At 39.9% G+C, this 26,867-nt stretch overlaps 3 protein-coding genes across 6 annotated transcripts in view; 2 read left to right on the top strand and 1 right to left on the bottom strand.

Annotated features, from left to right (window-relative positions):
* Positions 1-4,773: 4,773 nt before the first annotated feature.
* p2rx3a (purinergic receptor P2X, ligand-gated ion channel, 3a) lies at positions 4,774-11,317 on the top strand. Its single transcript, XM_046031476.1, has 12 exons — positions 4,774-4,907; positions 5,682-5,817; positions 6,154-6,225; positions 6,968-7,028; positions 7,538-7,634; positions 7,727-7,804; positions 7,944-8,085; positions 8,368-8,504; positions 8,596-8,689; positions 10,414-10,479; positions 10,565-10,642; positions 10,778-11,317. Exons 1-12 carry the CDS (start codon positions 4,774-4,776, stop codon positions 10,904-10,906), a joined length of 1,224 nt encoding a protein of 407 aa, XP_045887432.1. The 3' UTR covers positions 10,907-11,317.
* Positions 11,175-21,557, bottom strand: zgc:113229 (uncharacterized protein LOC550612 homolog). The gene is made up of 7 exons (XM_046029685.1): positions 21,258-21,557; positions 17,785-19,192; positions 17,558-17,712; positions 15,556-15,958; positions 15,273-15,378; positions 14,892-15,118; positions 11,175-13,698 (listed from the first exon to the last, which is right to left on the bottom strand). The coding sequence occupies exons 2-7, from the start codon at positions 18,676-18,678 to the stop codon at positions 13,453-13,455; spliced, it is 2,031 nt and encodes a 676-aa protein (XP_045885641.1). The 5' UTR covers positions 18,679-19,192; positions 21,258-21,557; the 3' UTR covers positions 11,175-13,452.
* rad9a (RAD9 checkpoint clamp component A) overlaps positions 20,841-26,867 on the top strand; it is a 6,460-nt gene continuing 433 nt past the window's right edge. The window contains exons 1-12 of one of the 4 annotated variants that reach the window (XM_046029687.1): positions 20,842-21,149; positions 21,265-21,335; positions 21,463-21,536; positions 21,671-21,719; positions 22,467-22,581; positions 22,751-22,850; positions 24,021-24,127; positions 24,556-24,662; positions 24,814-24,878; positions 24,974-25,072; positions 25,734-25,992; positions 26,669-26,864. In XM_046029687.1, coding sequence (XP_045885643.1) covers positions 21,116-21,149; positions 21,265-21,335; positions 21,463-21,536; positions 21,671-21,719; positions 22,467-22,581; positions 22,751-22,850; positions 24,021-24,127; positions 24,556-24,662; positions 24,814-24,878; positions 24,974-25,072; positions 25,734-25,992; positions 26,669-26,785 — 1,197 coding nt within the window. In that variant the 5' untranslated portion in view covers positions 20,842-21,115 and the 3' untranslated portion in view covers positions 26,786-26,864. Of the gene's footprint in view, positions 21,150-21,264; positions 21,336-21,462; positions 21,537-21,670; positions 21,720-22,466; positions 22,582-22,750; positions 22,851-24,020; positions 24,128-24,555; positions 24,663-24,813; positions 24,879-24,973; positions 25,073-25,733; positions 25,993-26,668; positions 26,865-26,867 lie in introns of all 4 variants that reach the window. The other 3 variants (XM_046029686.1, XM_046029689.1, XM_046029688.1) reach the window with 3 other exon arrangements.

Genomic DNA, 26,867 nt, shown 5'->3' on the forward strand with positions numbered 1-26,867 from the left:
ATTTTCACACGAGTAGAAAAATCAGTGCAAATAATACAATTAATGATGGCTGAATTCAATGTAGCTGCTTCAGTTTCAGTGTCTTGGTATCGTGTATGCTGGCTCACTGTCAGGGCTTAGTGGGATACCTAAAGTGAACAGCCATCATTAAAGTTATTAGAAACACCTAAACACCTTTCCCAACTATGACAAGTCAAATTGTCTGCTGTGAAAAAGGCCTAGTGTAGCAGGATGTCACCTCTATTTGCATATTTCAGCTCTGGTGGTGTCTTTGGCTTTATATGGTAGGCATTTTTTAATGGTATGTATGAGTAAAAATTGGTTCCTGATTGAATCAGTAAAATTTTACAATGTTGAATATGCTTAACAGTCATCTTTTTTTTCCCCTTCCTGGTACTCTGCTTTAATGCCTGCTGTCATCCCTTCCAAGCGTGCATGTTATGAAACATGGTTATGTTTATGGTTTCACCCATAGGCTTTCACCGTATGAAAGGCTCCACCTAACCGCTGTAAGAATGCCGCTGCGGCCCCACTACATTACCGAGCAAGCTGTTATTGTAGCCATACACGGGAAATTTTCATAGAATTCCTATCCACACTGGTGTTAGTCTTCAGGCCCATTTAACAAGGCAGGGTGGTTTGGGAGTGCATGTTATCAGGGCAAGTTAGATGGCGACACTGGTGAATATTAGAGAGACAGTGGTTTTGAAATTGGAAGCCGAAGTATAAGAGCACAGCGGTTTGTAGAAGGGCTGCTATGTTAGGGTCTAACAGGGTGGTTTTTAAGAGCTAAACGTTCCCGGATGTGTGGTTCACTTCCACTTGGACGGTGTTGTGACCTGAACCCTCCCCCTTAATTTCAGCTGGGAGATGTGTGCAAGCAGTGAGTTTGCTGGGTTAAACAACCTGTCTTTTTTTAGTCTAATAAATAAACAAAAGAAACTCACAATGTCAAGAAAGGAAATATTCTTTACACCTTACATTCTGGCTCTGGTTGCCTCTCTGATGCCCGACCTCCCTCTCGCTCTTCTGCTTGATGCCTCTCCTGTCACCATCTGAACCCGCCCTGCCTCTGTCTTCCCCGGAGTCATAGTCCTGGTTGGAGCTGCTGTAAAACACCTCGGTACTGTATTCCCTGTTGTCAAACTGCCCTGTCTCAGAGGCTGTGTTCGGCCCCGGTCTGTCCGTGATCACTGTGAGGCTGAGCACGGTTCCGTTGCTGCTCACTCCTCTATACAGTTCTGGTGCCCATTTGGGACTCAGCACCAGTGTGACCTCATATGTGATACGCTGTATGCATGAGACAGGTGTAGAGTGGTCTCATTTCTTACCCATTGCATCTTTAACTACTTTCCATGGAACCAACTAAGAGAGTCTGTGCTTGCCTTCATGTAGGTGTGTTAATGTGTGAGGTTGTGTTCATGTGATCTTGGGCTGTTTGTGCTGGCATGTCCTAAATGTGGGGGTCAAAAGATGGATTGAGTGTGAACGTGTTTACATAGATTCCTTCCTGTTACATGGCAATCACTTTCACAATGGTTTCACCTTTCACAAAGAAATCTACAGAAAATCCTCCCCCTCCTTCCTCACATTTGTCCTCATCTGGGATCTGACAAATTGCATCTTATATTTCTAGATGTACAGGTTTCACAGTATCATTGACCATTACAGGAATGCATATATATATATATATATATATATATAAATAAAATAAACATTACAGTCAGATGCAGCCTGAAAGCAACTGTGCTTGTCTGTAGTACAAAGCATGTGTTTATGTGTGTCTTGTATTAGGTTACCATTAATTGACCACACACATAATGGACCACTTAAGAAATGACATACTCTCCAGGCACGTACATCTACACACACACACGCACACACACTTCATCATTACATTATCTCCCTGATATGAGAGGCAGTGATGCTGTCGGTGCTCGTGAGTGTATTGAGAAGTGGTCCTATCGTGTGTCGCAGTTATTGCACAGTTGTCAATAATAACACAGTTTGTTATTTATTACAGTGCATTGAGACTCTAGCCCCATATAGGGCCCTGTAAGTAAAGAATAAGATTGCTTTTTTTTTTCTATACTTTTGGCGATCAAAATGATGTTTAATGGAGACATATTGAACATATGCGTTTGTCTGAGTGGTTACAATTGAACTTTTGACATTTTAAGAAGTTTTCACAGCTACTTTCAAGAAACTGTAAATGGATCTCAGATTAACTTAATTGGCTGTCCTGTCAGTGGTGTTGAAAATGGAAGACCCTGCTGGTTGTGGGTTGCCTTTAGATACAAAAATTATTTAACCATCAGCTAATATCCATAAGCTGAGGTAGCGTGGGTGCATGGGGACCATAGACTGTATGATGGGGACTAATGATGTGCGGATGGATACTAAAGTATTGATATTTCTGATACCAACGTTTCCTGTTCTAGGGTTGATTCTCGTAAAGGATCAATATCTAAACACAGTCACTTCGAGTGTGTGTATATCATACTGTCAATAATTATAGTCGGTTGATAGGAACTACTTCTCCTTCCGCCTGTCAAAGTCATGCTTGTGCTACGGCTCTGTGACGGATCTTCTCTGAAGTGAGCCGCTGCAGCCCTTTACATTTCCCGCGATTGAATACAGACTATGCCTGACTGTAAAAGCAGTCAGGTCTGGCTGAAATACTTTGGCAACTTCGCTAAACATCTGAGATGAAGTCAAAATAATATGATGATTTTATGAAGCGGCAGTTCTGAGCAGGATATTTTTATTATAATTAAAGAATATGATTAGTTTGATGTCTTGTCATTATGCAGCTATTACTTGAAATTGGTAAGCCTACAGCCTACTTTTTATTTCCCTCAAATACAGAAATGGGTGGGGGGGAAGTCACATTAAACTAGAAATAAATATGTAAAAAAATTTGTATTGATAATACCAGCCTGGATGTTACTTGGCGTTGGATTGTATAGGAATTTAGTTGTATCGCACATCACTAATCGGGGCGGTCGACCCAGGGCCCTGGCTGGGTAGGGGACCCGTTACGTGGGCCGCAGATGTTTGGCATCAACGGTCATGGCATTTGCATGCAGACATGACCGTTGAAAAGAATTACATTGAGATAACAACAAAGTAAAAACATGCAGTGCAGCCATTCTTATCAAATGAAACAGGCACTTCACTCCTGGTTTCAATAGTAAAGAATGACAATTATTTTTTATAATTCTTTTGTATTTTAAATAAATAAGAGGCTTATTAGCAAATTTTAACAAAACTTTCTTAATCGCCATGCATCATGGGAATTCTGAGGGAAAGACTTATGGGCCTTTCAGACAGACTGAGACAACCACACTGCTGCGCTGTAAAACCCATTATTTTCACTGGCGGTTTATCGTTGCATCGCGCAAAGCGCAGCATGCATGCCACGGTCAAAGTTCAAAATAATCCAACTTTTGTCGAAAGTTTGACCGCGACATGCGCGCAAGGTCGCCGAGCAGTGCGCTGTGCTCGCGCTTAGCTCGAGTCTGGGGTCATTTAAACTTGGTATAAATTACTTTGTAGCAGGTGCGCCCCATGATGAAGCTCCGCCCTCACTGTGCTAAGAATCTAGCTCCGCCCCCGCTAATAGTGTCCCATATACAGTGAATCGGTTCCGCTCATATCAAAAGATTAACAGATGGATAGATGTATTTTAAAACTGATGAAGGAATGGTCGTCTTGCTTTAAAAATGCCTTTTAAGACAAACTTGTACAATGAAAAATACCCTTTCACTTTGTGAAGGAATGATGAGACAAAAACCCCAACAGGACAACATCCAAACTATACAACAGCTTGATCTACGATTGAAACCACACAAAGGACCAGGCTGATGCAGAAATTAACTAATAGACTTGTATGTTGTTAACTAGCAATCCTCATGAAGCCTGTGTAACATCTGACCAGAGTGAACAGAGGAAAACCTTTTGACCAGCTCTGTCCCATTTATAGTAAAGCCTGTTAAAGAGCCTCGCTGTAAAATGAACCAATACATAAACCAATGAAATAAACAGGTAATGCAATGCCCAAACTTATTTTTATTTTGTAGCTTGCTGCTATCAAACAGCTTTAGACGTTGCATCATTTATGTTTCTGAGTGAAATAGGCAGGTTTGTGGGTTAGATTCCTTCTAAGTCATTCACCGAGACATGAATCTAGTGATGGTAATGTAGCTTGCTTTAGATAAAAGCACTAAAGAAATGTCAAAACCCACTAAAAGCATGTCAGACATGTGTCTGGAGCAAATGAAAATGGATGTATGGGTTAGCGATTAGTGTCCCTGAATAACTGTATATTTTCAACAGTACATAGCTGTAATAAACTAGAGATAGTGAGAGAAAAGGGGCACGGAAGATGGGAAATTGTGGTGAAGAAAGAAAGGGAAAGAGGGAGGGACAGAGCTACACTTTTCTTGCTCATTTAAGTGAAGGAAGGGGAGGTCCAGTTTGTGTCATAAACCAATGAAACGAAGACAGTAAGGGAGTAGAGTGAGACTAATCAGACATGCAATGAAGCAGATGATCACAGGCCACACCAACGAGTGAAAGACGGGACCAGTTTGAAGATTAAGACTACATTACTCTTCTTAGAATCAGGAGTGAGCTTTCTGGAAATCAAACTGTTTTACCAGCACACTTGTCTGAAGGCACCTGTCGAGGCTCGGCAGGAATTGGACTTTTCTCTCAGACTCAAGAGGACCTGACCAGTCGTTGCTCTCTGACTTGTACTGGCAAGCAGCCATGGGCTTCTTCGTATGGGGCTGCATCACTGACTTCTTCACCTACGAGACCACCAAGTCTGTGGTGGTCAAGAGCTGGTGTGTTGGCATCATCAACCGGCTCGTACAGCTGCTCATCATCTCATATTTTGTGGGGTCAGTGATGTGTGAGGATTTTTTTTTCTGTGCATGTTTTGTGGATTTCTTATCTGTCCATCTCAGGTTTGATTGTTTTTTTTGTTTTGTTTTTTTAAACTGTGTATTAAATGAAAAGAGATTAAAAGCTCTGAGATTTTTCTTGTTAATGGATCGGTTTGACCAAATTACAAAAAGATTTAAATTGTTTCCACTCACCCCTTGTTACATTTGGGGACGGAAATAGTTTTGGTTAGATTTGGACAGGTTTTGAGATAACCTCCTCTGAGACTTCTGCAGTCACGCCAATACAATGGAGGTGATGGGAATTTTGTTTGTGGTTCTTAGAGGTTTAAAAAAAATCATGTTTTTTTATTTACTTGTTTATTTCACAGGGACGAATGCATGAGACATTGCTTAAGTAGATACCACAGTTTTCAATGGAACTACTTCCAGAAGAAAAAGTATCAAATAGAAAGAAATACCACCAAGTGAAGTAAATGTAAAAAAACACATGCCTCACCTGCTCAAAATCCGCTTTCTTAAATTGTCAAACAACAGGACAAAGAAGAACTCGAATCCTTTACTTAAAGCTGGGGTAGGCAGTTACTTACTTTCACTACCTTATTATTCCTCCTGAATCTGATATAAACAAGACTTGTGGGAAATGTGCGTTACCAGTTTCAGGCTCCCATTTAATTGTGTCCAGAAGCAAAACTTTTGGATTCTCTACTTCTTCAATTTGAACTCTTGACCTGCTGTTAAATCTTGTGTATCATGTCCTTTTTCCTGCAGCTGGGTCTTCATCCACGAGAAAGCTTATCAGGTGACTGACACTGGCATCGAGTCTTCTTTGATGACCAAAGTGAAAGGCTTCGGTTACCATCAGGACCAGGTGATGGATGTGGCTGACTATGTCTTGCCCCCACAGGTGTGTGACCCTGACAACGCCCAAACAGACATTAAGCATGACCTTTAGGTGCAACCACTGCTTTCAGATAACTATCTTGTGAAATGGTTCACCTTTGTCTGAGGGACCCTATCAGACAGACGACACACATAACCTCACCAGGTTTGGTGGTGCTTTGTGTGGCATGTGAAGCACCTGAAAGTCAGTATCTGAAGTCAGTGTGAGTTGATAACGCCATTGTTAATCCAGAAATTGTGGTTCTATTTTTGTCTTAATCATTTTTATGATGTGGTGCTATGTGAGGCACATTGCATACATAAACACACAGTACACCATAAATGTTTTGCTGTGTTTCAGGGTGCAGGTGTGTTCTGCATCATGACCAAACTCATCATCACCGAAAATCAGGTCCGAGGAAGATGTGCAGAGGTGAGGACACATTCAAATCGCTGGTTGCCAATCAGTCTCAGTGGATTTTAAAGGTTTTAAGTTACATTTGAAGCACCCCATGGGCTAGTTCTGAGCTGTATTACTGAGTTTGTGATCCCCTCTGAGCCAGAGTGCAACCTCACATCCTCAGGCAGCATTCTCCTGACAAGTTCTATATCCTGCTCATGACCAAATGTGATTCTTTATATCATCCTTCAGACTCGGGAAAATCTTTTAAATCAGTTTAACATCAGAAATTATTCTGCTATATTTATTTTATTGTATTTCATTTGTGTGATGTTGAAGAACTGAGGGAAAACGCACAGCTATTCTAGTGAGGTGCTGGCTCAGAGGCAGATATATAACACAACAATAAGAAAGATTGGGAAAGCTGCACACTCATAACGCCGATGCAACCATTTATTTCAACTAGAAAAGGTTGGCATCGCAGTCCCCTTCAGTATGAAATCACAACAGTCAGATGTTCTGACAAGAGCAGTTGTTTCAAATCAGAGCTCTCAGGGCAATCAACTTGAAAGACATAGAAATAGAATATTTCTCTATTATGTTCTAACTTACCTTCTTACTTATATCTTTGTTACCATCCATACTACTGAAATGTTTAATAATTAAAATAATTTTGTCTAAAAAAGCCCTACACTTCATCCAGGTTTACTGCCCTAAAACAGTCTACTCACATAAGTGTGTGTGTGTGTGTGTGTGTGTGTGTGTGTTTATGAAGAAATTTAATTGTAGTACAGATGAAGACTGTCACAAGGAGTTTGGCTCCGTCCGTTACAATGGTGAGTCTAACTTGTTCTTTCTACTCCCTTCTTTACTGTAGATGTCGTCACGATGTTACCTGAACATGCAAAGCCAGTTTATAACATATATAAAAAAAAGTGAACTTAAAGGGACTCTTAAATATCTAGACTATGTGTGAGATTTATGGGGATGCTGTGGAATTCTTGATACCACCACCAGGTCAAAGTAAAACGTTTTCTAAATCCTATACATAGTGGCTTAAAATTAGCTTAGGGTATACATAACCATTGTTCAGTGTAACGTTCTGGTAAGTCATATGGATCATTGTTGACTCTGATAAGTTAGTTCGTCCAGTCAGCAAACAAAGAGCAAGAAGCTAAAAACCAGGAAGTAAGTAGCATCTTTCCATATTCACACACTCCAAAAGATATGTAATTGGTGAAAATATTTCACACACACAAAAATGCACCGTATTAGCCAGATAATTTCCCCAAAAAACAATGAGTGTCTGCCTTTAACTATCCTCTCCTTCTGTCTGACACAACAGGCATAATAACAGGTGTTTGCCTTAAACCCTCCAATGACTCAATGGGTCAGTGCGAGATTGAAGGATGGTGTCCAGCAGAGGACGACTCTGTCGAGAGGTAACATTTACTCACACACATACATGCACATACTGTATGCTTTGTCATTAAAAACTTCCATTTTCATTCTCACCTCACCCCATCCTCCACAGCACACCGATGCTGGATGTGAACAACTTCACCATCTTCATCAAGAACAGTATTCGCTTTCCACTCTTCAATGTCACCCGGTAGGTCACACGGAAGCGTGTGCACACATTCTCAAAATGGACGTCACAGTATATGGATGAGTGCAACCCCTGTGGAAAATATGTGAAGTTTTAAAGAACTACATCATTTGATCATAAACATGAAATCATTCTCTCTCAGAGGGAACTTTCCCACCACAATGACGTCCGCACAGATCAAGAAATGTATGTACCATCCGGATACGAACCCTTTCTGCCCCATCTTTCGTGTGGGAGACGTGCTGCACTACACTGGACAGAACGTTTCTGCCCTGGCAAGAAAGGTCTTATCTGTTCTCCATCTCTTTCTTCCTCCTCTTTCGCCTCAAAATTTCCACACTCTTCATCCTCAAGGCTAAAATGTTGTAACCGCACAGGAAACTACACACAGTGAAGGTTTTGTTGACATGCATTGAAATCGGAGCAGGAGGGTTGTACTGTCATTAAGGATAAACCCAATTAAAATAAATCTATTCTGAACACTAGTGGGTACGCTCTTATTGACCACATACTTACAGGTGTAGTGCTCAAGGTGACCCTCTCTTTTCATCACCCTTCTCTTTTAGGGTGGAGAAATAGGAATAAACATTCAGTGGAAGTGTAACCTGGACCTGAACATTGAATACTGTGTACCAAAGTACTCTTTTACACGACTGGACACACCATTTGCCAAGAATGGCGTCTCCAGTGGCTACAACTTCAGGTAGCAAGGCTGATTTTCCTCTTGGATATGAACTCAATCTTTTTATTCCTTTTCTATCTTTGGTCACTTTTTGTCTTCTCTTTGAATGCAGATTTGCCAAATATTTCAAGACAGAGAACGGGACTGATTTTCGGACACTTCACAAAGCATTTGCTATCCGCTTTGATGTTATGGTCACTGGCAGTGTGAGTTGTGTGAAATCGTGTCAATCTGGGAATTTTTAAACCTAGCTGTTTCCCCGTTTCCAGTCCTCAAGCTAAGCTAACCAGTTGCTGGCAGTAGCTTCATATTTACTGTACAAACGTGAGAGTGGTATCGATCTTCTCATCCAGCTCTAAACAAGACAGCAAATTGTCAGACTTAATTAAAGGGGCTATTTGTAGTTTTCAGTGGCCACTAGCAGTGCGGTTTTTAGATTGCAACCATGTGTGTGCTCATACGTGTGCTAGAACTCATGAGCGAGCAAAATCCGACACACATAGACAGACTCACTGGCTTCACGCAACATTCTGGAAACTCATGTAATCTCCCACTGCAATGTTACAGTGATATTTTTATCATCTTGAGGTTGAACTAATCCATGATTGTTACATGATAACTTTACATAGACTGCATTTAGCCAATGTGATACGTTGACGTAAGTTAGCCTGCCTGTTTTTCAGGAACTAATGTTATTTGTTTTCTTTCACCAGAGAGGCAGCAATGTCAGCACAGCTAAATGTTTTGGATGATAACGAAAATTCAAGAGTTAGACTGTAGTTAGTAACATTACTCTACTAAATTGGTCTTGCACTGTGGTGTTGTCTTGTGCCGTTATGTTGCATAGTTGTTTATTATGTGGGCCAAGTAAGTTACAGTGACTGAGACGGGTGAAGAAGCTGTGAACCTGAAAGCGTCAATAAATTGAACGTTATGAAGCAAACAGCATCGGATCCATGCTAACAGCTGGCTGCCCCTGCCTTGCATCACTATAGAGGAGTGAAACATATCACTCCACATTTGCTGTGTACCCTTACTTCATTTCTTGCAGGCTAATATCAACACTTTGAGATAATACCAGTGGTACACAGGATAGTAAAATGGATTGTATTAGCTGGTGAAGTAATATGGCAAGCCATAGAACTTCAGTATTTTGCACCAAATAATGTTAGCACTGCTGTTACCTGACTTGAGCCAACTAATACACAACATCACAATTTATTTCACATGCTTTGCAGTGATGTTAGTTTGCCTCTCCTATAGGTTGAAAGACAACCCTGGGTCAGATTTGTTGGTTCCAAAACAAAGCAGAGGTCTCTCCGTGACTTAAGTCTTTCTCATGTTGACCGTGTTTTCACCCGACATCGATTTGATTCTCGTTTGGCCTGATGGGTTTCAGCGCATAAAACTTTGTTGTTGTTTTTATCCTTACGTGGAGTGTGTGTTGGAGTCTGTGTTGTGCTGAGAGCTGGTCGTTTTGTGGTTTTAGTGGACTGACAGGCAGTCTACTAACATTAGCTGCGGTGTTGTCGCTGTAACAGGCAAGAGGCTCGGGAGCGCCCAACCTGATTCCTTCACATAAGAAGCAGAATAGTGACCGTTCCAAGCAACAGAGAAAACAGGAGTGTGCTTAATATCTATGTGAGGTTACAGCCCGTTGACAAATAGGCAGAAAAAAACTTATTTATTGATGTGATTTAATTGAAAAACTACATATAGCCCTTTTAAAATCTCCATCCGTGACTGTAAATGTATATTGATATCATCATCTTTAAAAATGTATGTGCTTTTCAATAAACAAAACACTGTTCTAAAAAAGGAAATATTATTATTGTTTAATGTAAAAATTCTGGAAAGAACACTTCTATCTGGTAGTGTTTATACATTATGTCACCTAAACTGACTCCATTGTAATGTCTGTCTTTTCTAGGCAGGGAAGTTTGACACAATCCCAACACTGATCAACTTGGTAGCTGCCTTCACCTCTGTTGGACTGGTAGGAATTTCTGATCAGGCTAAAGATGATAAAAAAAAATGTATTTGTCTTGTCGCCTACAGCTTTCTTTTATCTGTGTCAACAGGGTACAGTTCTCTGTGACATTATCTTACTGAACTTCTTGAAAGGGGCAGATCAGTACAAAGCCAAGAAGTTTGAAGAGGTGATGCATTTTTTTATAATACAGTAATATACTTGGACACATTTGACTATTGACAGTAACGGCAGAGTGGCTTTGACCAAGACATTGAGTCCAGGTGAGCTTTATCACAGATTGTCATTGTTTTTCTGCCTCCAGGTGTCGGAGGCTCAGATAGAAGCATCAGTGGCTCAGAGCCCTGGCAGCCAGCTGTCACTCAAGCCAGGTATCAAGAGCTCCTGTGACTCTGGAGCTCTTTCCCTCGGTACCGCTGACCAAGTCATCTGACTGACAATAATCTGAAGAAATGGACATTCCTGTTTTTCTTTTTCCCTTATTGCCTCGCCTGTCGTCTTCACAATTTCGCAACTACAAGCAGGAGTCAGAAGAAAAGAACTACAGCCTTGCAGCTCATGACAATAGCTGGCACACTGTAGCCTCCTGATTAGCAACAATCAAGTTCCCCTGAGAAGGATTTAAGATGAAATTCAATGAATGGTCCACTCTTAGTATAACTACAACTACAGTCATTCAACGGAGGGAGGGAAACAACCAGTAGTAAAAATGTTATTTTATTGTAAGCAGTTTCATTTTACAAGACATTTTACAACTTCTTAACTATAACTGCAACCTCCAGTTTGTCTGGCAAAATATTAAAGCTCAATAAATGCTCTTCTCATGTTCAGTTAGCTTTGCTCACACGAGGCGGCACAATTCAAAAAACCATATTTAATACGAAAAATAGTTCTGAGAATAAACTATTTGCGCTAACATTTGAGTATTTCTCTTTCTTGTCATGTGCACACACTCACCAGCTGCCTTTCAAATGTGCAAATAAAAGCACTACAGAGTATGCTGATGCTGTAAAGATAGGGTCAGTAATGTGGTGTGCGTGCGTGTGTGTGTGTTATGGGAGAGGGCAGCAGTGGGATAAATGTGTGTGTGGCTTGAGGTTTACAAATGGGCCATTATTAGTCCACTTCTGGCTGATGACACAGGGTAGGAGCTGCTGTAGACTGATGGACTAATGTAATTACTCTTTTTTTTTTTGTCCAGACAATTCAAAATGGATCCAACATTCTCTGTTTCTTTTCTCTGGTTTACTCCCACATTTAGGCAATTCTCTCTCTTTTCTTTCTTTCTCTTTCTGTCACACACATACTGTACATTTTAATGTCCTCCTCTGTCTGCCCCCCCCCTTCCCACCACCACTAATAGATCAGCTAAAGTGCCTCTTAATGGCTCTGACAGTGATTTACGGGAGAAGAAGGAGGCCACAGAGGAAAGGACAGCAGTTAGCCATAATGTTTGGTGAACTAATTTAATCACACAAATCAATATAATGCATGACAGAAAATGGAAATGATAGACAGTGCCATGAGGTACTATATCTCTCTAAATAAAGCTTCTGGTCACTCATTGAAGCTTTGGACAGAATAAACAAATAGTTTCTGACAACTAGAACAGCATTTAAAGGCCAAGCAAGGCCAGATTTGTGTGCTATTGTGAAACATGGAAAGCAGTGCGTACGTTATCTAGTTTTTCATGTAGGGGAGACAATGTAGGCAAAATGTGGGTTATTTTTCACAACTCCTTAAAATGTTTTTTCTTTTATGTTTTCTTTGCCTTTGTGAAGCACTTTTTCGCAGGGATTTTAAAATGTGATCTACAAATAAAAAAAACCATTGTCCAGGATAATAAGAAGTTAGGGTGGTAACTTAAAAGAGACGATATCACTGATGTCTGAATGGTAAATAGGAAGCTACATTACCACTTGCAGTAAGTTAGCTTAGCATAACACAAAGAACAAAATTCACCTACCAGCACATAAAATTCACAAATTAAGATATATCTCTTTAATCTCTCCATTAGTTCAATCCATACAAAAAACTGTGTAAAAATGACACACACACACACACACACACACACACACACACTCATGGACATACAAGTGGTATCTATCTTTTCATCTAGCTCACAGAAAGAAAGTGAATGCGCGTATTTCCAAAAATGTTGTGAACTATTCCTTTAATGGGCTACAGGCCTAGTCTGTAACAGCTTAAACAGAGGTGGTTAATGTTGTCAGGGCGTACTATCCTATAAGGGATGACTGATGTGAGCCCTGATGATGACAATAATAATGACTCAGAGTAAAAACTCAACTTTAAAATATGGTTTCAACATTTCAAGAGTTGAACAGAGATTTGCAGACCGTCAGAAACCACTAATAGTCTGCAGCGGCCACTGCTTGTCTCTCTTCTCTTCTGGAGATAATTTCTAGGATGGCTGGACAGGGAGCCATTAACAAGAGACAGAGTGAGCCAGTGAAGCAGACAGCAGGATGACAATACAATATTAATGGTAAAAGCTGTTAAAAAGATGGTGGTAAAATATTTACTCTAAACACTTATGCAGCTGATGCCAGAATGTCAGGACATAATCCAGTCGAAATAGATGGAGAGGACAGCATGGACACAGGAAACTGTAAAGGGTAGAAAAAAGCAATCCTCTTAAATTAAAAGTGACAGGTGATGCTTAAAGAAGTCTGACATGTGGTGGTCTCAAGAGAGACGAGGAGCACTTCCACAAAGAGGTGGCTTTAAGTGTCCAGACAGAAATCTAGTCAGCAAACCTTCTGTCTGCAGAAAATCCTCACCTTAAAATAATATTTAGTTGTCTTATAAGTCTTAAAAGCATATTTCTCACAAGCCAAGTAGGGGGAAAAATCCCCAAAAGGTGAGGTTATGATGCAATGAACACACCCAGATGATTTTTGTTCATTCCTTTTTTTTAAGACATGTTTGTGAGACTAAATTCAAATCTTTGCAGTTTCACTATTTGTGCTTCCTCCCAGTGTTCCTCTTCTTCAGACCGAGTATCCAGGCAGGGAGAGCAGTCCGGCGTGGTGGTGCCACCACCTCTATTGCTGCCTGCTCCACCTCAAACTCCTGTTCTATCACAGAGTCCTCATCCGCTCCTGAATCCTCCTCTGAGTCTGTAAGATCCAGATCCTGCTCTGGAAGCGCTATGGTCTCCACCTCCTCCGAAAAACGAACCCGTCGGTTCTCCTCAACTCGCCTCTGATCCAAAGTAAGATGAATGGAATAAAAAAAAGGAAAGACAAATAGAAAACAGCAAAGAAAAAAATAGTTAATAAAATGTCATATTTACTTCATAATCTTTCTAAAGTGTTATATTTGGGCTATGTGACATTGATCACTCAATATTTCGGTAATACTTTATTTAAGGAATCTTTTATTTCTAAATACTTTACTAATAGTTTTAATCAGTCTATTACATTTAATTGCAAGTTTAACCTAGAAAGTTATTTCAATTTCAACTTTCAACTCTCAAATTTGTACATATGGGTTTTATTAAGCTTTTCTTTTAAGGGAATTACTAGTTTTCCTTACAATTAGTACCAAATTACATAGTTACATAGTTTCACAAGAATTCTCATTCTTTCAAATATCATCTTTTCCAATCAGTATTCTACCTAATTTGTATGTTCAGTGGTGACTAGCTTGAATTATATATGAATGTTTTGAATTGTATAGATGCACTTTTCTTTTTTCTTTTTTGTAAAATATTAATACAAAATATTGAGGTGGTTTTATTAATGCAATTTAATGTAATGTGTTATGTAAAGTATGTCAGCTGTGGACCCCAGAAAGATCAGCCGATTGCTTCGGCATCTGCTAATAAACAAATAAACCAATAAACCAAAAAACCTGACAATTTCATCTATAAACTTTATAACCATCTGTCTGAGACATACGTTTCTTTTTAGCATTGTGTATGAAAAAAAAAAAAAATCTCATAATCACAAGATCTACAGTCCATAGCCACTTTAACCTCATCTACGTAGCTGCAACATACGACATCTTCCAATTCCATACTACAGTACTCACTAACTGGATACAGTGTATATTAATCTGTAGTTTTTTGCAGTTAGCTTTTATGAATACATTTGTCATGCAAAGGCAATCCAACTGCGACACTGTATCAAATAAAAGTAATTATCAGTAGTTTTCTAGAGCCATTTGCCTCCAACTCCTCCGGTTCCATTGTGCATTGCATTATGGGAGAATAGCGTCGGCAGCACACTCAAAAGTCAGGTTTTTTTTATATCTGAACAATGACTATTTTGAGTATGTCACCACACTACCTACTCAAATGGAGTTTGAGACACAGACATAGTGTGTAGATGGCGTTTTTTCTATTAAAACCACAAGGAGGCAGCGTTATACACAATTACTGTTTTTAAACTTACCCTTTTTGTCATTATTTCCATTGAAGACTCTGGCAATTCTCTGGAATTCTGGGATATGGAGTGTTTGAGGACACCCCTGGGTACAGGAGCAAAAGGAGTAGAAGGAGATGAAGATAGAGGCGGAGGAGAAGAGTTAAGGATGTATAAAGGCATGACTTTATCATGGTGCAACTCTCCTGTCTCCATCACATGGCTGCTTGTCAGGCTTAGTGAAGATGAGGGCCGCTCTGTGAGATGAGAGACAAGAGAACTGAGTTTCTAAAGAACATAATTTCAGCCATATCAGCAGCAGCAACTACAACAACCTCTGTCAACTCAGATGCCTGAAATATCTGATTGTGCAGAGCATTAAGTTGTTCTGACCCCTGTCTGCCTCCTTACCGTCACTGATATCCTCAGTTTGAAGCCTCTCAGCTGACTGATGCTGTCTCTTTCTGTTGAGCTGGAGTCTGCTCTTTGGCGCTGAGTTGATCGCAATATTTGCAGGCTGCAAATACAAACAGATAACAGGGTGACCAACACACAAGTACAAGTAAAATTCATTAAAAAATACAAACGCTAGAGTTTCACAAATGTGCTTTTGGGTGTTTTTACTTTGGCCCCTTGTATTGATATGAATTAAAGGAACCTCTTAAATGATTTTTGTTTAAATAGTGACTCTAACCTTTGCAAACGAGGGAGGTCTGCGGATATGTCCATGCTCCATTGGTTCTGACTGAGCATCCTGTACTCCAGCTTGTTTTTCTTCTGTTATGTCCATGCCGACAGGTTGTAAAGTATCAGGTGATGTTTGAGCCGTGCTGAAATTTGAAACTCCTGATGCCTCAGTGCCCTTGAAGCTCCACTGGTTGTTCACACCTCCTTGTTGGTTCAAAATCACAGATGATTGACCGCTGTCGTGAGGATTTGCAGGGATGTTGAGATGGCTCAGCTGCTCTTCTGATGGTCTCTGATTTGCTGAGGTGACTGATTGGTTGGGGTTTAGGAACTTGGCCCACTCTTGACCTGTGACAATCTCCTCCAATAAGCTAAATGAGCCCAGGCCAATCTCAAAGTCACTACCAGACCTGCCACAAGAGAAAAGATTCTGTAAACTCAGTGCAGTGCATAAATGCGGTCAGGAACTTACTTTCACAATGTATGCAACATATGACACCCTCTTTGTGTTAACTCTTGATTCAGACGAGGATACATTTTCTTATTCCAAACAAATCACAAGAAAAGACCAAAACAAACAATGAAGTCATCCTACTACCAAGTAATTTCTGTGTAACCAAAGCCTGATTTACTTCAAAAACACAAATAATAGGCAACACCTTCAAGATGACATGTTCCTTCACTACAATGAACAATCAGCCCTACGTAAACTGTCCTGGTGCCCTACATAATCACTAGAGCAGTGGCTCCCTCCCAACTTTTCTTCTCTTAACTATCCCCACAGCCCAATCAGATGAGCTATATGAAGTGCCCCTTCATAGACACATCTCATCATTGTGACTGTTGTTGGTTATTGTGACAATAAATACTAAATATCAGCATACCCATTTGTAATCATATTTGTGTGTTTATGTTTCTCCTAAACACAAATATGTGGAATTTTTTTTTTACTAAATTTTTAATGTTTTTTTACTCAACAATCTTTCCAATAGCAAGTGCAGAAGATGCCTCTAGAGTACAGGGGCCGCTGGTTGGGAATCACTGCAGTAGAGCACAAAAAGTGTATTCCTCCACAGCTGAAAATAGTCCCCAACAAATGCACTACTTGCTCCTACCTAAGTAATATTTACATAAAATGCCCAGCTGTTTTAGGAAATGACAGAGCCTTTTTTAAATGAAACTATATGTTTGTCACTTTTTTTTTAAAGATGTATGTCTATGGTAGGAACAAAGGGGCTTTTGGGCCGAGTGTAAGGAAGTTGAAAGTATTGAAAGAAAGACTAATTTGAGTATCGATTTTAGGCTACTTTATACTTCTACTCTACATTTCAGTTCAATTGTATTTCAATTAGGAATGTTGTATTTTTTACTCCACTACTTTTATTCGATAGCTATAGCTAGTAGTTACTTTACAGACTTAAAAAAATGTATAAGTATATAAAATAAGATGCATTACTATAGTAAATAAAGCTAACAGTATGTAACCTCTGCTCACCCATGACCAGCACCAACATTAAAATGCAGTTTACACATTAGAGCATCAGTGATTTTATAATATATAATTATATAACACTGACAAGGGCCATTCTGCATGTATAATGAGTACTTTTGCCTTTGTTACTGAAAGTACATTTTGTTGATAGTATTTTAAACATTGTGGTGTTACTGCTGTTACTTAAGTAAAGCATTTGAATACTTCTTCCACCAGTGATCATCTCTGATGTTGTGAAAATCTCATGGGACTTCTCACAATGTGAAAGTGTGACTGAAAATGGCTGATGTCAGGCACTGTCAGTAACAGGGGAGTGTTTGGCACATCGGAGAGAACAAATATCAGCCCAAACTAATATCACAGCTATGGTTGGAAACGTGACAGAAATACCACACATATCTTTCTTGTCTTGCTTTAGGGCTGAGAGACAAATCAACAAAACCTGACAGCGAGAACTTTCAGCCTGTGTCGTGCTCACCTCAGTAATGGTTTTGGTGTATTTAAAAAAATTTATTACCTCGTATATCCTTGTCCTCCTTGTCCATCTTCAAAGTGTGTCGGAGGGGATTTACTGGAGTCACTGCTGTGTAGTGAAGGGAGGGTACTTTCTTTCTCCTTATTCGGTGTGTTAAAGTGATTTTCCTCTGTCATAGGCTGGTTTTGAGGTGAAAACTGTGAAACAAAATATTTGTTAGCAGCTTCAATTTTGATAGAAAATAAGTATAATCACAATGCACTACTCACTTTAGTTGCTTGCTCAATCTTCTGGTCTTCCTTCCATTCTTCTTCTTTTCCCTTTTTGCCAAATTTCCCTTGCCTGTCCTTCCATCTCTCTTTGATCTTCTGCGTCCATCTCCTCGTTTTGTTCTCAGACGAACGCTGTTTTCTTCGAGAGCTGCTGTTTGTTGTTTCTTGGCCAGTCGGGACAATCTGCATGTCTTTACTTTGTGCCAAAGCTCCAAATCCTCCATTTCCCACATGGAACACTTTATTCTCTTGACTTCTGATGTCAAGATTTGCATCTGTGGGCTTCAAGGACCATGTGTAGACTTTGTGTGGAAAACCCTGGTCCTGGTCCTGATTCTGTCCCATGTTTGTTACAGCATCTTTATTACTAGGGATATGGCTCGACATTGCAGAGCTGCCTAAACTCACCCTCTTGTCATCAGTCATCTTAAAGGAAGTGATATCAGCCTCCTTAAGTGATTTCACAGGAAACAGCTGCCCTGTTCCTGTTGGGTTGATCCCAGGCTGTGCAGCCTGTCCCAACACCCTGTTCTCACCCGTGTCACCATTAGTGCTGTTTTTATGAGTGGAGAAGGAAATGAGACCCCTGTCCATTTCAAAGTCATGACCTCGTTGTTGTATTTCCCCACCGTTACCGCCTGCAGCAGAGATCCCAAACTCCTTTGCGGTGCTACAATTAGTACCAAACTCAAAGCAATTTACAGAACTGTTGTTGACTTTCTGGAAGTCAGAGACTCCTCTCTCTCCACCTCGCCCCCATGTGGAGGCGGTACTGATGGGTACAGGTGTATGCAGGTGTGCCTGGCTCTCTCTTCCCGGATGGAGCTTCAGTCTCTGCAGCATGGACTGCAGCAAGGCCTGAGTGTCTGGTGGATCACTTGACTGAGACATCTATGAACAGAACTGCCGTGCATCAAAGTCGCAGAAAAGCGTGTCAACAATGAGTGCATTTAAATGTAAATATAGTCCACTAAACAGGTATGGACACAGAGTCTTTTTTAATGTGCTGCTTTAGAGACAGCAGACCATGACAGAAGAATCACCCCTTTATCCAACTTTTGTTGTTAAGACTCCTGTGATGGTTGTTTCCCTCTGTTTTTCATTTTCCAGTCTTTTTATCCAGTTTCTCACCACAAATATCAAGACAGATCAGACCTTAGCTAGGACAGAAATTCTTCTTTCACTCTGTGTAGGCTGCTCCTTCTCAGGGATGTTTTCCGCTGTCACACTGCCTCCACTCCTCCATAATAATCCTCGAAAGTTTTAGGAGCAGGCTCTCTCTTTTTGTGACTTTCTTTCACCAAATGTCCGTGGTTTTAGTACGCACTTCTTCAGCATCAGCCATTTATATCACCGGTGAAGGCAGGGTAAACGACGCAAGGCAGCATTTCGCAGATCTTACACACTGAAGCAGAACAACGAGAAAGACCAGTGAGGTGAGATAATTGTGCATTGACAGTGACTCTCCTTCTCTCTCTCTATCTATCTTGCCCTCCCTTCCTTCCCATTTCTCTTCCTGGCTCACAGATGTGTACACACACCCTCTTTCTTCCCACCATGACCGTTGAGTCGTAATTACAGGGCATTTTTTAGTGAGTAGCTGCTATTTATATGTCTTCAGAATGAAAGAAATATGAAAATACCAGTCATGACCTCTGGAATAATCCGTTATATAGGAACTTTGAACAAATAAAATGTATAAACAGGTCTTTACTGTTGTCTTAGGAATAAAATATGATCCTTTAACATGACACTGTCCTAGAGACTAGAGAGTACTTTATTTCTGAAAGTGTTTGTTTGGATTACTATTTGTTGACATTAGCCTCCGGCTAGAGTTATTACATATTATATTGCCTACCCACCTTTTCAAATTCCCACTACATTTTACAATGTTTGTCAAACAAAAGGAGGTCTTTGGTAATTTAAATTTGGTCATTTAAAATACTTATCAGAAACCAAATAATAACAATAACAATAACAATGTAGCTATAAATATATTTAATACATTTTAATAATTATGCAGTGGTGATGGAGCAATGGAGAAGACACATGCCTTTGGTGTGAGAGACCCGGGTTCAATTCCCCACTGTGACGCTCCATCAGTGTCTTGCTCTCTAAGCAAGACACTTAACCCTTAGTTGCCCCAGACCTCTGACATATATAGCAATTGTAAGTTGCTTTGGTAAAAGCGTCAGCTAAAATGAAGAAATATAAAATAAATAAATACAAAATATTGAGTTTTTGAGCTTGATAATTATTTTCTGGCATATGAAGAAAATTCACTTACAAAGATGTTTATCAATGGGGGTGATTTGACCAATTTATTTGTGTATAAAGCAGTTGTGGGAGAGGAGATCATTTACTTAAGTAAAAGTAGCAATGCTACAATGTAAAAATGTTCTGTTACAAGTAAAAGTCCTGCATTCAAGAGCTTTATGAAAGTAAAAGTACAAAAGTATTAGTACTTTACTAGATTAATTAATGTGTAAGCAGTATTTTAACGTTGCCGCTTGTAGTGGCCCTAATTTTAAATAATTGATGTTCTGTAGAATTTGATTTATAAAAACGCATCAAATGTTTTAAGATGATCATATGTTCAGAATTTAACATATTTTACAGATTTTTTACAGCTGTCAGATAAATGTTTTGTAATGGAGTAAAAAGTACAATATCTGCCTCTGAACTGCAGTAAAGTAAAAGAATAAAGTTGAATGTGTATGAAGTGTAAATACTGAAGTACATACAGAAGTCAAGTACCTCAGAGTTACACTACAGTACTTGATATGTAGATGTATTTTGTTACCTTCCAACACTGACATAAAGTAGCCTACTTAAATAGAATAATTAACTTAATAACCATTAATATGGCATTCATTATAATTTTCTTTGTCCTCAATAATGCCATATCAAATATTCCATCATCATTTATTTAAAACAAAGCCGATTGTCCCTAAACACATGCACATAACATACTGCTGTAAAATGTCAATTTAGAATCCCACTGCGCATGCTTTAGTTAGAACCACGCCCCTTTTACTCCCTGAGTTTCTGATTGGTCAACGGTGCGGAAGCGGGTAATGGCGGCGTAAACAACGCAAAGTTCGGAGCAAGATACTGCTTAGTCAAATCGCTGCAGAAAATAAAACCTGAAAATAAAGCTATAATTAAACGGAGCATGTAGGAGGATTTCTGCTCGGTGTGCAACCTAACAACCCCCACCGGTTTAGTTCTTTATGGTATTTAACCGCTAGTTTCGGCTAACTTTAGCCAAGTTTGCTAACCTAACGGAAAAGTAAGTTAGTAACGTTATTTAACTTAGTTTGTAGAAATGGACTGCGTCGTGACGGGAGGAAACGTCAAAGGTTTGCAAACACTTCCTGTTTTTTCAGTCCTACCTTTAACTTTGACGTTATATGATAATAATTAGCTGTTAATAGTTAATCGTGTTGTGTATCTATGTGTGTATGTACCGTCCAGTGCTGGCCAAAGCCATCCATTCTCTGTCCAGGATCGGTGATGAGCTGTATGTGGAGCCTCAGGAAGACGGGGTGCGCTGCTCTGATACCATCATACACCAGCACTTCCTCCTGACATGCACATAGTCTTTATGCTTCCTGTTGGTGCACAGTTTGCGTTAATGAACAGTGCATATTTTGTTTTTTTTCTCTCCTGTAGCTGGCCCTGCGGTCTGTGAACTCTTCTCGGTCGGCATATGCTTGCTTCCTGTTCACACCACTCTTCTTCAACAGGTGCAGACTGTGTGCGTGTGTATAAACGGCACAGTGATGTGTGTGTGTGTGAGAGAGTGAGTCACTGATCATCACATTTATGCGTGTCATGTCCAGGAGTTGTAAGCCAACTTGCCCTCCCTTTTCTTGTGCAGGTACACCATCCCCAGTGGGCACACCTTCCGTTGCAAGATGGCAATAAAGGTGTGTTGAGACAAAGAGATGAGCTATGAGTTCTTCTAATGCTTTATACAGTTTGTCTCATATTCAACACATTTACACGGACTCTAATCATCTATGTCAGTGGTTCCCTGCCTTCTTTTGTATCATACTACTGCTTTGAGAGGCAGAAGCTTGGTGAAGGTTAGTGGAAGGCATGTCCTGTGCAGCTAGATTATGTAGCTGGTAGTTTATTGGTTATTGTGACAATAAATATAATGCAAATGGGGTACAAGTCAAAGTACCCGTGGTTGAGAATCACTGATGCCATTTATATGATTCAGAGGAGAGCCCAGTTAATGAGTATAATTAAGAGTTTTTTTCTGTACTCAACGCACTTCAAACGCTATCTTTCCTGTCATGTTGCTATGATGGTACAGCCTTGTCGTTATCTTTGTGCAAATTTTGATTAACCTCCGTGCTTCCTTGTTTTAACATTTGTACATGTCAGTCATTTCACAGGGTAGTTCATGTGTCACCAAGCAGTTGAATTGTCATGTATAAAAAATGTTATCCAAGCGGAAACTCACAGGTTATAGTTTTACTTTTTAGAGTAAGGTGTATGTCTACAATGTCATTAAATGTGACAAATGTTGTTTTCATCACAGCTTCAGTGTAGAGTATTAGCCTCATTGGGTTAATACCAGAATATTTCAGTGCATATTAACATAGTCATAGTCCTGTCCCCTTGTGTGTATTTATTTTCCCTCTTCTTGTGTCCCTGTGAGTCAGAGTGTGCAGGCCGTATTCAGGTCTCTAGCGTCCCTGGAGAAGACAGTGGAAAAGTGTCACATCCAGCTGGATGAGCAGAAGAACCGCCTCACCTTTACCCTACACTGCAAACATGGTATCAGTGCTCCACTTCCTTCTTAAATGGTTTACATGGTTGATTAAAAAAGTATTACATTTTATTTACAATGACACATATTGTATTAACTGTAGCACACCATTCACTCATTGCATTGTATTGCATTGAGTGTTTGTCTATTGAAAGTGTGTCGGTATTTTCTCTGCAGGCCTCCTGAAGACACATAACCTGTCTTTCCAGGACAGCGAAAGCTTACAGGCTGTATTTGATAAAGACAGCTGTGTAAATGTATTCAGATCCCAGCCAAGGTCAGTACAGTCTTTCTACATTCTTTGTTATAAAAATAATCTGACAGTCTTTCTTTCTCTTTCTGTCACCCCCTCCTTAACATTTGGTTTTCCTGTTGCCTTTTCATTGGTGATATGGTGATTAATATGGAACGATTAGTGCAGATACAGATTTTTTTAGCCTACAGTTGGCTGATTAAATAAATAAATAAAATTTCCAAATGAAGAGAAATGATCCAACTGATGTCAGAGAGGAACCTGCATTGAAGCCAATGTGGAATCACCACTTTAACAAACTGTAACACAGGCCCATCCACACAAATAGTCTGTTTTTTGTTTTTTTTTGCTTCACTTCATTCTGTCTTTCCTCACAGCCAGGGCTGGGGCGACTTGTAGCCGTAATGGACATCATCCATCACACACCACATTGATTTGCATAACGTGCGTTGACTCATACTGCGCACAGTGACAGCAGGGATTCCCACTGTTTCGTTCTCACAAAGAACAAGCTCAGCTGCAACTATAAAGTCTCGGCTACGACCATCCATTTAAAGTTTGCGAGTATTTTAGACAGAGACACAATATGGTGCTCTGTAAGCTGTCAATTGGAAATGGCTTATCACACGAACACTTACTGCTTATTTTTTGTCCCCACACAAGCATGAGATAACTGTTGTTGTGATTTGGCGCTATATAAATTTGAAAAAAAAAATTGAATTGAATATATTAAAATGATTAACACGAGGATTGTGTTTATGTTAGTAGTAGTCCCTTAAAGTGTTACAGTGTTTCTTCATCGCCCCCGTGTTAAAAGTAATTTTTACACCGCTGCTGTCATTGTAACACAGCGTTACACCATGCACCATCAAACCTTCAGTTGTTTTATATTTTCTGTTTACTTTAACAGCTGTGTACTATATGAGTGAGAGAATGGCTTAAACTAACATTAGAGACTGTTGTTAGATTCTGTGACTGTACAGTGTTTCAAATAATCACTCGCAGCAGTCCTTTTTGCATTTGAGGTCCAGAATGTTTCTGATCCTGCCTCTGACAAATTATTATTATTATTATTAATATCATAACACAGCAGTGACTAGGAAATCAACTCATTTAAAAGATGCCACTATTACCAATATTCGAATGTGCTTTATGTGTCTCACAGTTCACTTTTTGTTTTCCCCTTGATGCCAGGTTGCTGGTGGACACAGTTGTGCACTTCCCTCCGTCTGTGGAAGAAGTGACCGTGTCAGTGAGCGATGAGCGGATGTGGATCAGGAACCATGTGGAGGATGAAGCAGGTGACTTCTTTTCACCCAGCAGATACAAACTCACTGTTTATTTATACAAATCTTACTGATGTCAGACTGGATATTCAAGTAATTTAGAATCAAGAAGATTTTAGTGTACCAGGGTGACAGGGTAAAGTTTCAAGTTGTGCATTCAGTCAGTATAGGTGTAAAACGTCATTGTGTTTTAAAATTAGCTTTGTTTTACAAAAAACACATAATAAGAACATACTATAATAAAATAATTTTATTTTTTAATGGAAAGAAGATGGATATGAACCTTGTGGTGCCCTTGTGTGGCAGACAGGCAGAACTGCACTGTGTAGTCTTGGCAATATAATACTGTATAATTTTTTTAGTTTTGAAACTTGCCTCTGCTTTTGCCCTCCGTTCACTCTTGCTTTTCTTTCTGTTCCTCTCGCTGCCCGTTTCCCTCTCAGAACAGTCCAAGGCCATGCTGACAGAGCTGTGTCTGGCTTCAGACGAATTTGACCATTTTGCTGTCCAAGCTCACAACAGCGTCACCTTTTGTCTGAAGGAGTTACGGGTGAGACAGAGGAGGGGATGACAGAGAAAAAGAATAGGAGGATTAAGAGACAAATATGCTGTGGTTGATAATTTATTTAAATGAAGACTTATTGCGTTAATTTATTCATCACGGAGGTTTGCTAATTGACTTTTTGTCATCTCTCCTGCAGGGTTTGTTAGTGTTTGCAGAGTCTACTGGCCTCCCAATTTCTATGTACTTTGATGAACCGGGCAGGTAAGCATACTCGCATACGGTTGTTGGTTGATCACTTTTACTACCACAGTGTACCGACATTTACATTTTGTGTGTCTGTGTGTGTGGTATGTCAGCCCTGTAGTGCTTTCAGTAACAGACAGTGTCCTTGAGGGGAACTTTGTGTTGGCCACGCTTTCTGATGACTCCACCCACCGTAAAAAACACTCTAGACGGTAACGCTCAAACATAACTGAATGCATTAAATGAGATACATTGTTATAAGCTGTAATTTTTTCTTGTCAGTCAGTTGTCAGCCAGTCTCATTAAAGCCGGGTGGCAGAACAAAGTGTATATGAAATCAATTAATTGAAATGGCTTCACTTCTAATGAAAGGCAGGAACTCCTTTGCATATACTCTGCAGAGATGCAGTCGAATTAAAGTTTGGGATGAAACTCTCATCGAATTGACACAAACAGCATTTTAGTCCTGGAAAATGTACAAGAAGGTGAAGTCTTACAATGTACAGCTTTCATAAATGCTGCGTTTTCTGTTAGGATTTCTGCAACTTGCCATTTTTAAAGCCTCTTTTAAACCATCTGTGGCCAGCCCATTCACTTGTAGACCTTAGATTACACTTTAGTGTTTTTGTGTCTTCATCCACCAGGTGGGGTGGCTTCTCCATATGATAAATGCTGAATATATCCTATAGAAGGCAATCGGATGAACATTACAGTAACAGAATTAGTAGATATACTCTATTTAGATATATATCTGTTTGAATTTTTTGTACTCTGAATAAACTTGAACATGTTAAGTGGGTGTCACTGTCAGTGCAGCTCAGTGTACAGCCTGAGAGTTCCTCATTCATATCATATTTCTCTTCCACTCCTCAGAGCACACACACCGCCGCCTCCGCCCCCTCCTGATGACTTCATGAATGACGACATAGACTCCTACCTCATTGCCATGGATACCAGTATTGCGCCAGGTCCCTCAGCTAGAAGTCCGCCCACGCCCCCATTAGCTGCTTCCACATGTTCAAAACAGCCTGCTGCAGCCAATCACAGGACGAGGCTGCACAGTGAGGAGGAGGAGGAGGAGGAGGAGGAGGAGGATGGAACGGCTGATTCAGACAGACCACCTAATAAGAAGGTATGGTTTAGTTTTCACATTAATAAATTAACTAATTATTATTTTTTAATTAACTAAAAAAGGCTCTGACAAAAATGGAAAAAACTAGTAGAGAAATTATACAACAGAAGGAGCAGATTAACAGCTGTCATGTCATTGTGTTTTTATATTAACTGATAACATTTGTATTTATTATAACTTCCACAGAAATGTTTAGCTCTTTTTAAAAGTTTCCACTGTTGTGGGAATTCTCAAGATGTACTTATTACAAGATTATTCCAGATAGCGAGATCTTTGACTGGAGGTCACACTGCGTATAGAAGTCAGTGTGTGTGTTTCTATCTGCTGCCTCGCTCCGTCTCCGGATAGTGCTCATAATCTGTCTATACTCGTCTTCCAACGAGAACTGCATCTTGTGTGTGTTTACAATAAAATGAGACATGTTTGAAAACCATCATAGCGCTTGGGACACAGGGAGTTCAAGACAAGTCTCTTACAAGCTCTAATTAGGCAAACGCTTGTGCCAAGTCCATGGTTTTCGTGTCAGATCCCAAAAACCTGTATTGCACTGTCAAATCATGTCAGGACTAGGCTTTGGCGTAACTGTTGGCTGGATGTAACTTGCGGACATTACTTATGTTTTACTTTTAAAATAAAACATATTCTCACAATATTCTCCTCTCTTCTTCTCTCACAGTTCTGTTCCCTGTTCTTTGGATCTGTGCTTCCACTGTCGTCTCAGATGACCACTCAACCGGTGACAAGTCAGGAAGTGTTGGCCAGTGACAGTGAGGATGACACTCAAGCAGAGTGACAGTGGACTGATGGATAGAGAGGAGAGAGATGGACTGACCTGAAAGTGTGTGTGTGTGTGTGTGTGTGTGTGTGTGTGTGTG

Source organism: Micropterus dolomieu, linkage group LG19 (genome assembly GCF_021292245.1).
Source record: "Micropterus dolomieu isolate WLL.071019.BEF.003 ecotype Adirondacks linkage group LG19, ASM2129224v1, whole genome shotgun sequence".
NCBI lineage: Eukaryota > Metazoa > Chordata > Actinopteri > Centrarchiformes > Centrarchidae > Micropterus > Micropterus dolomieu.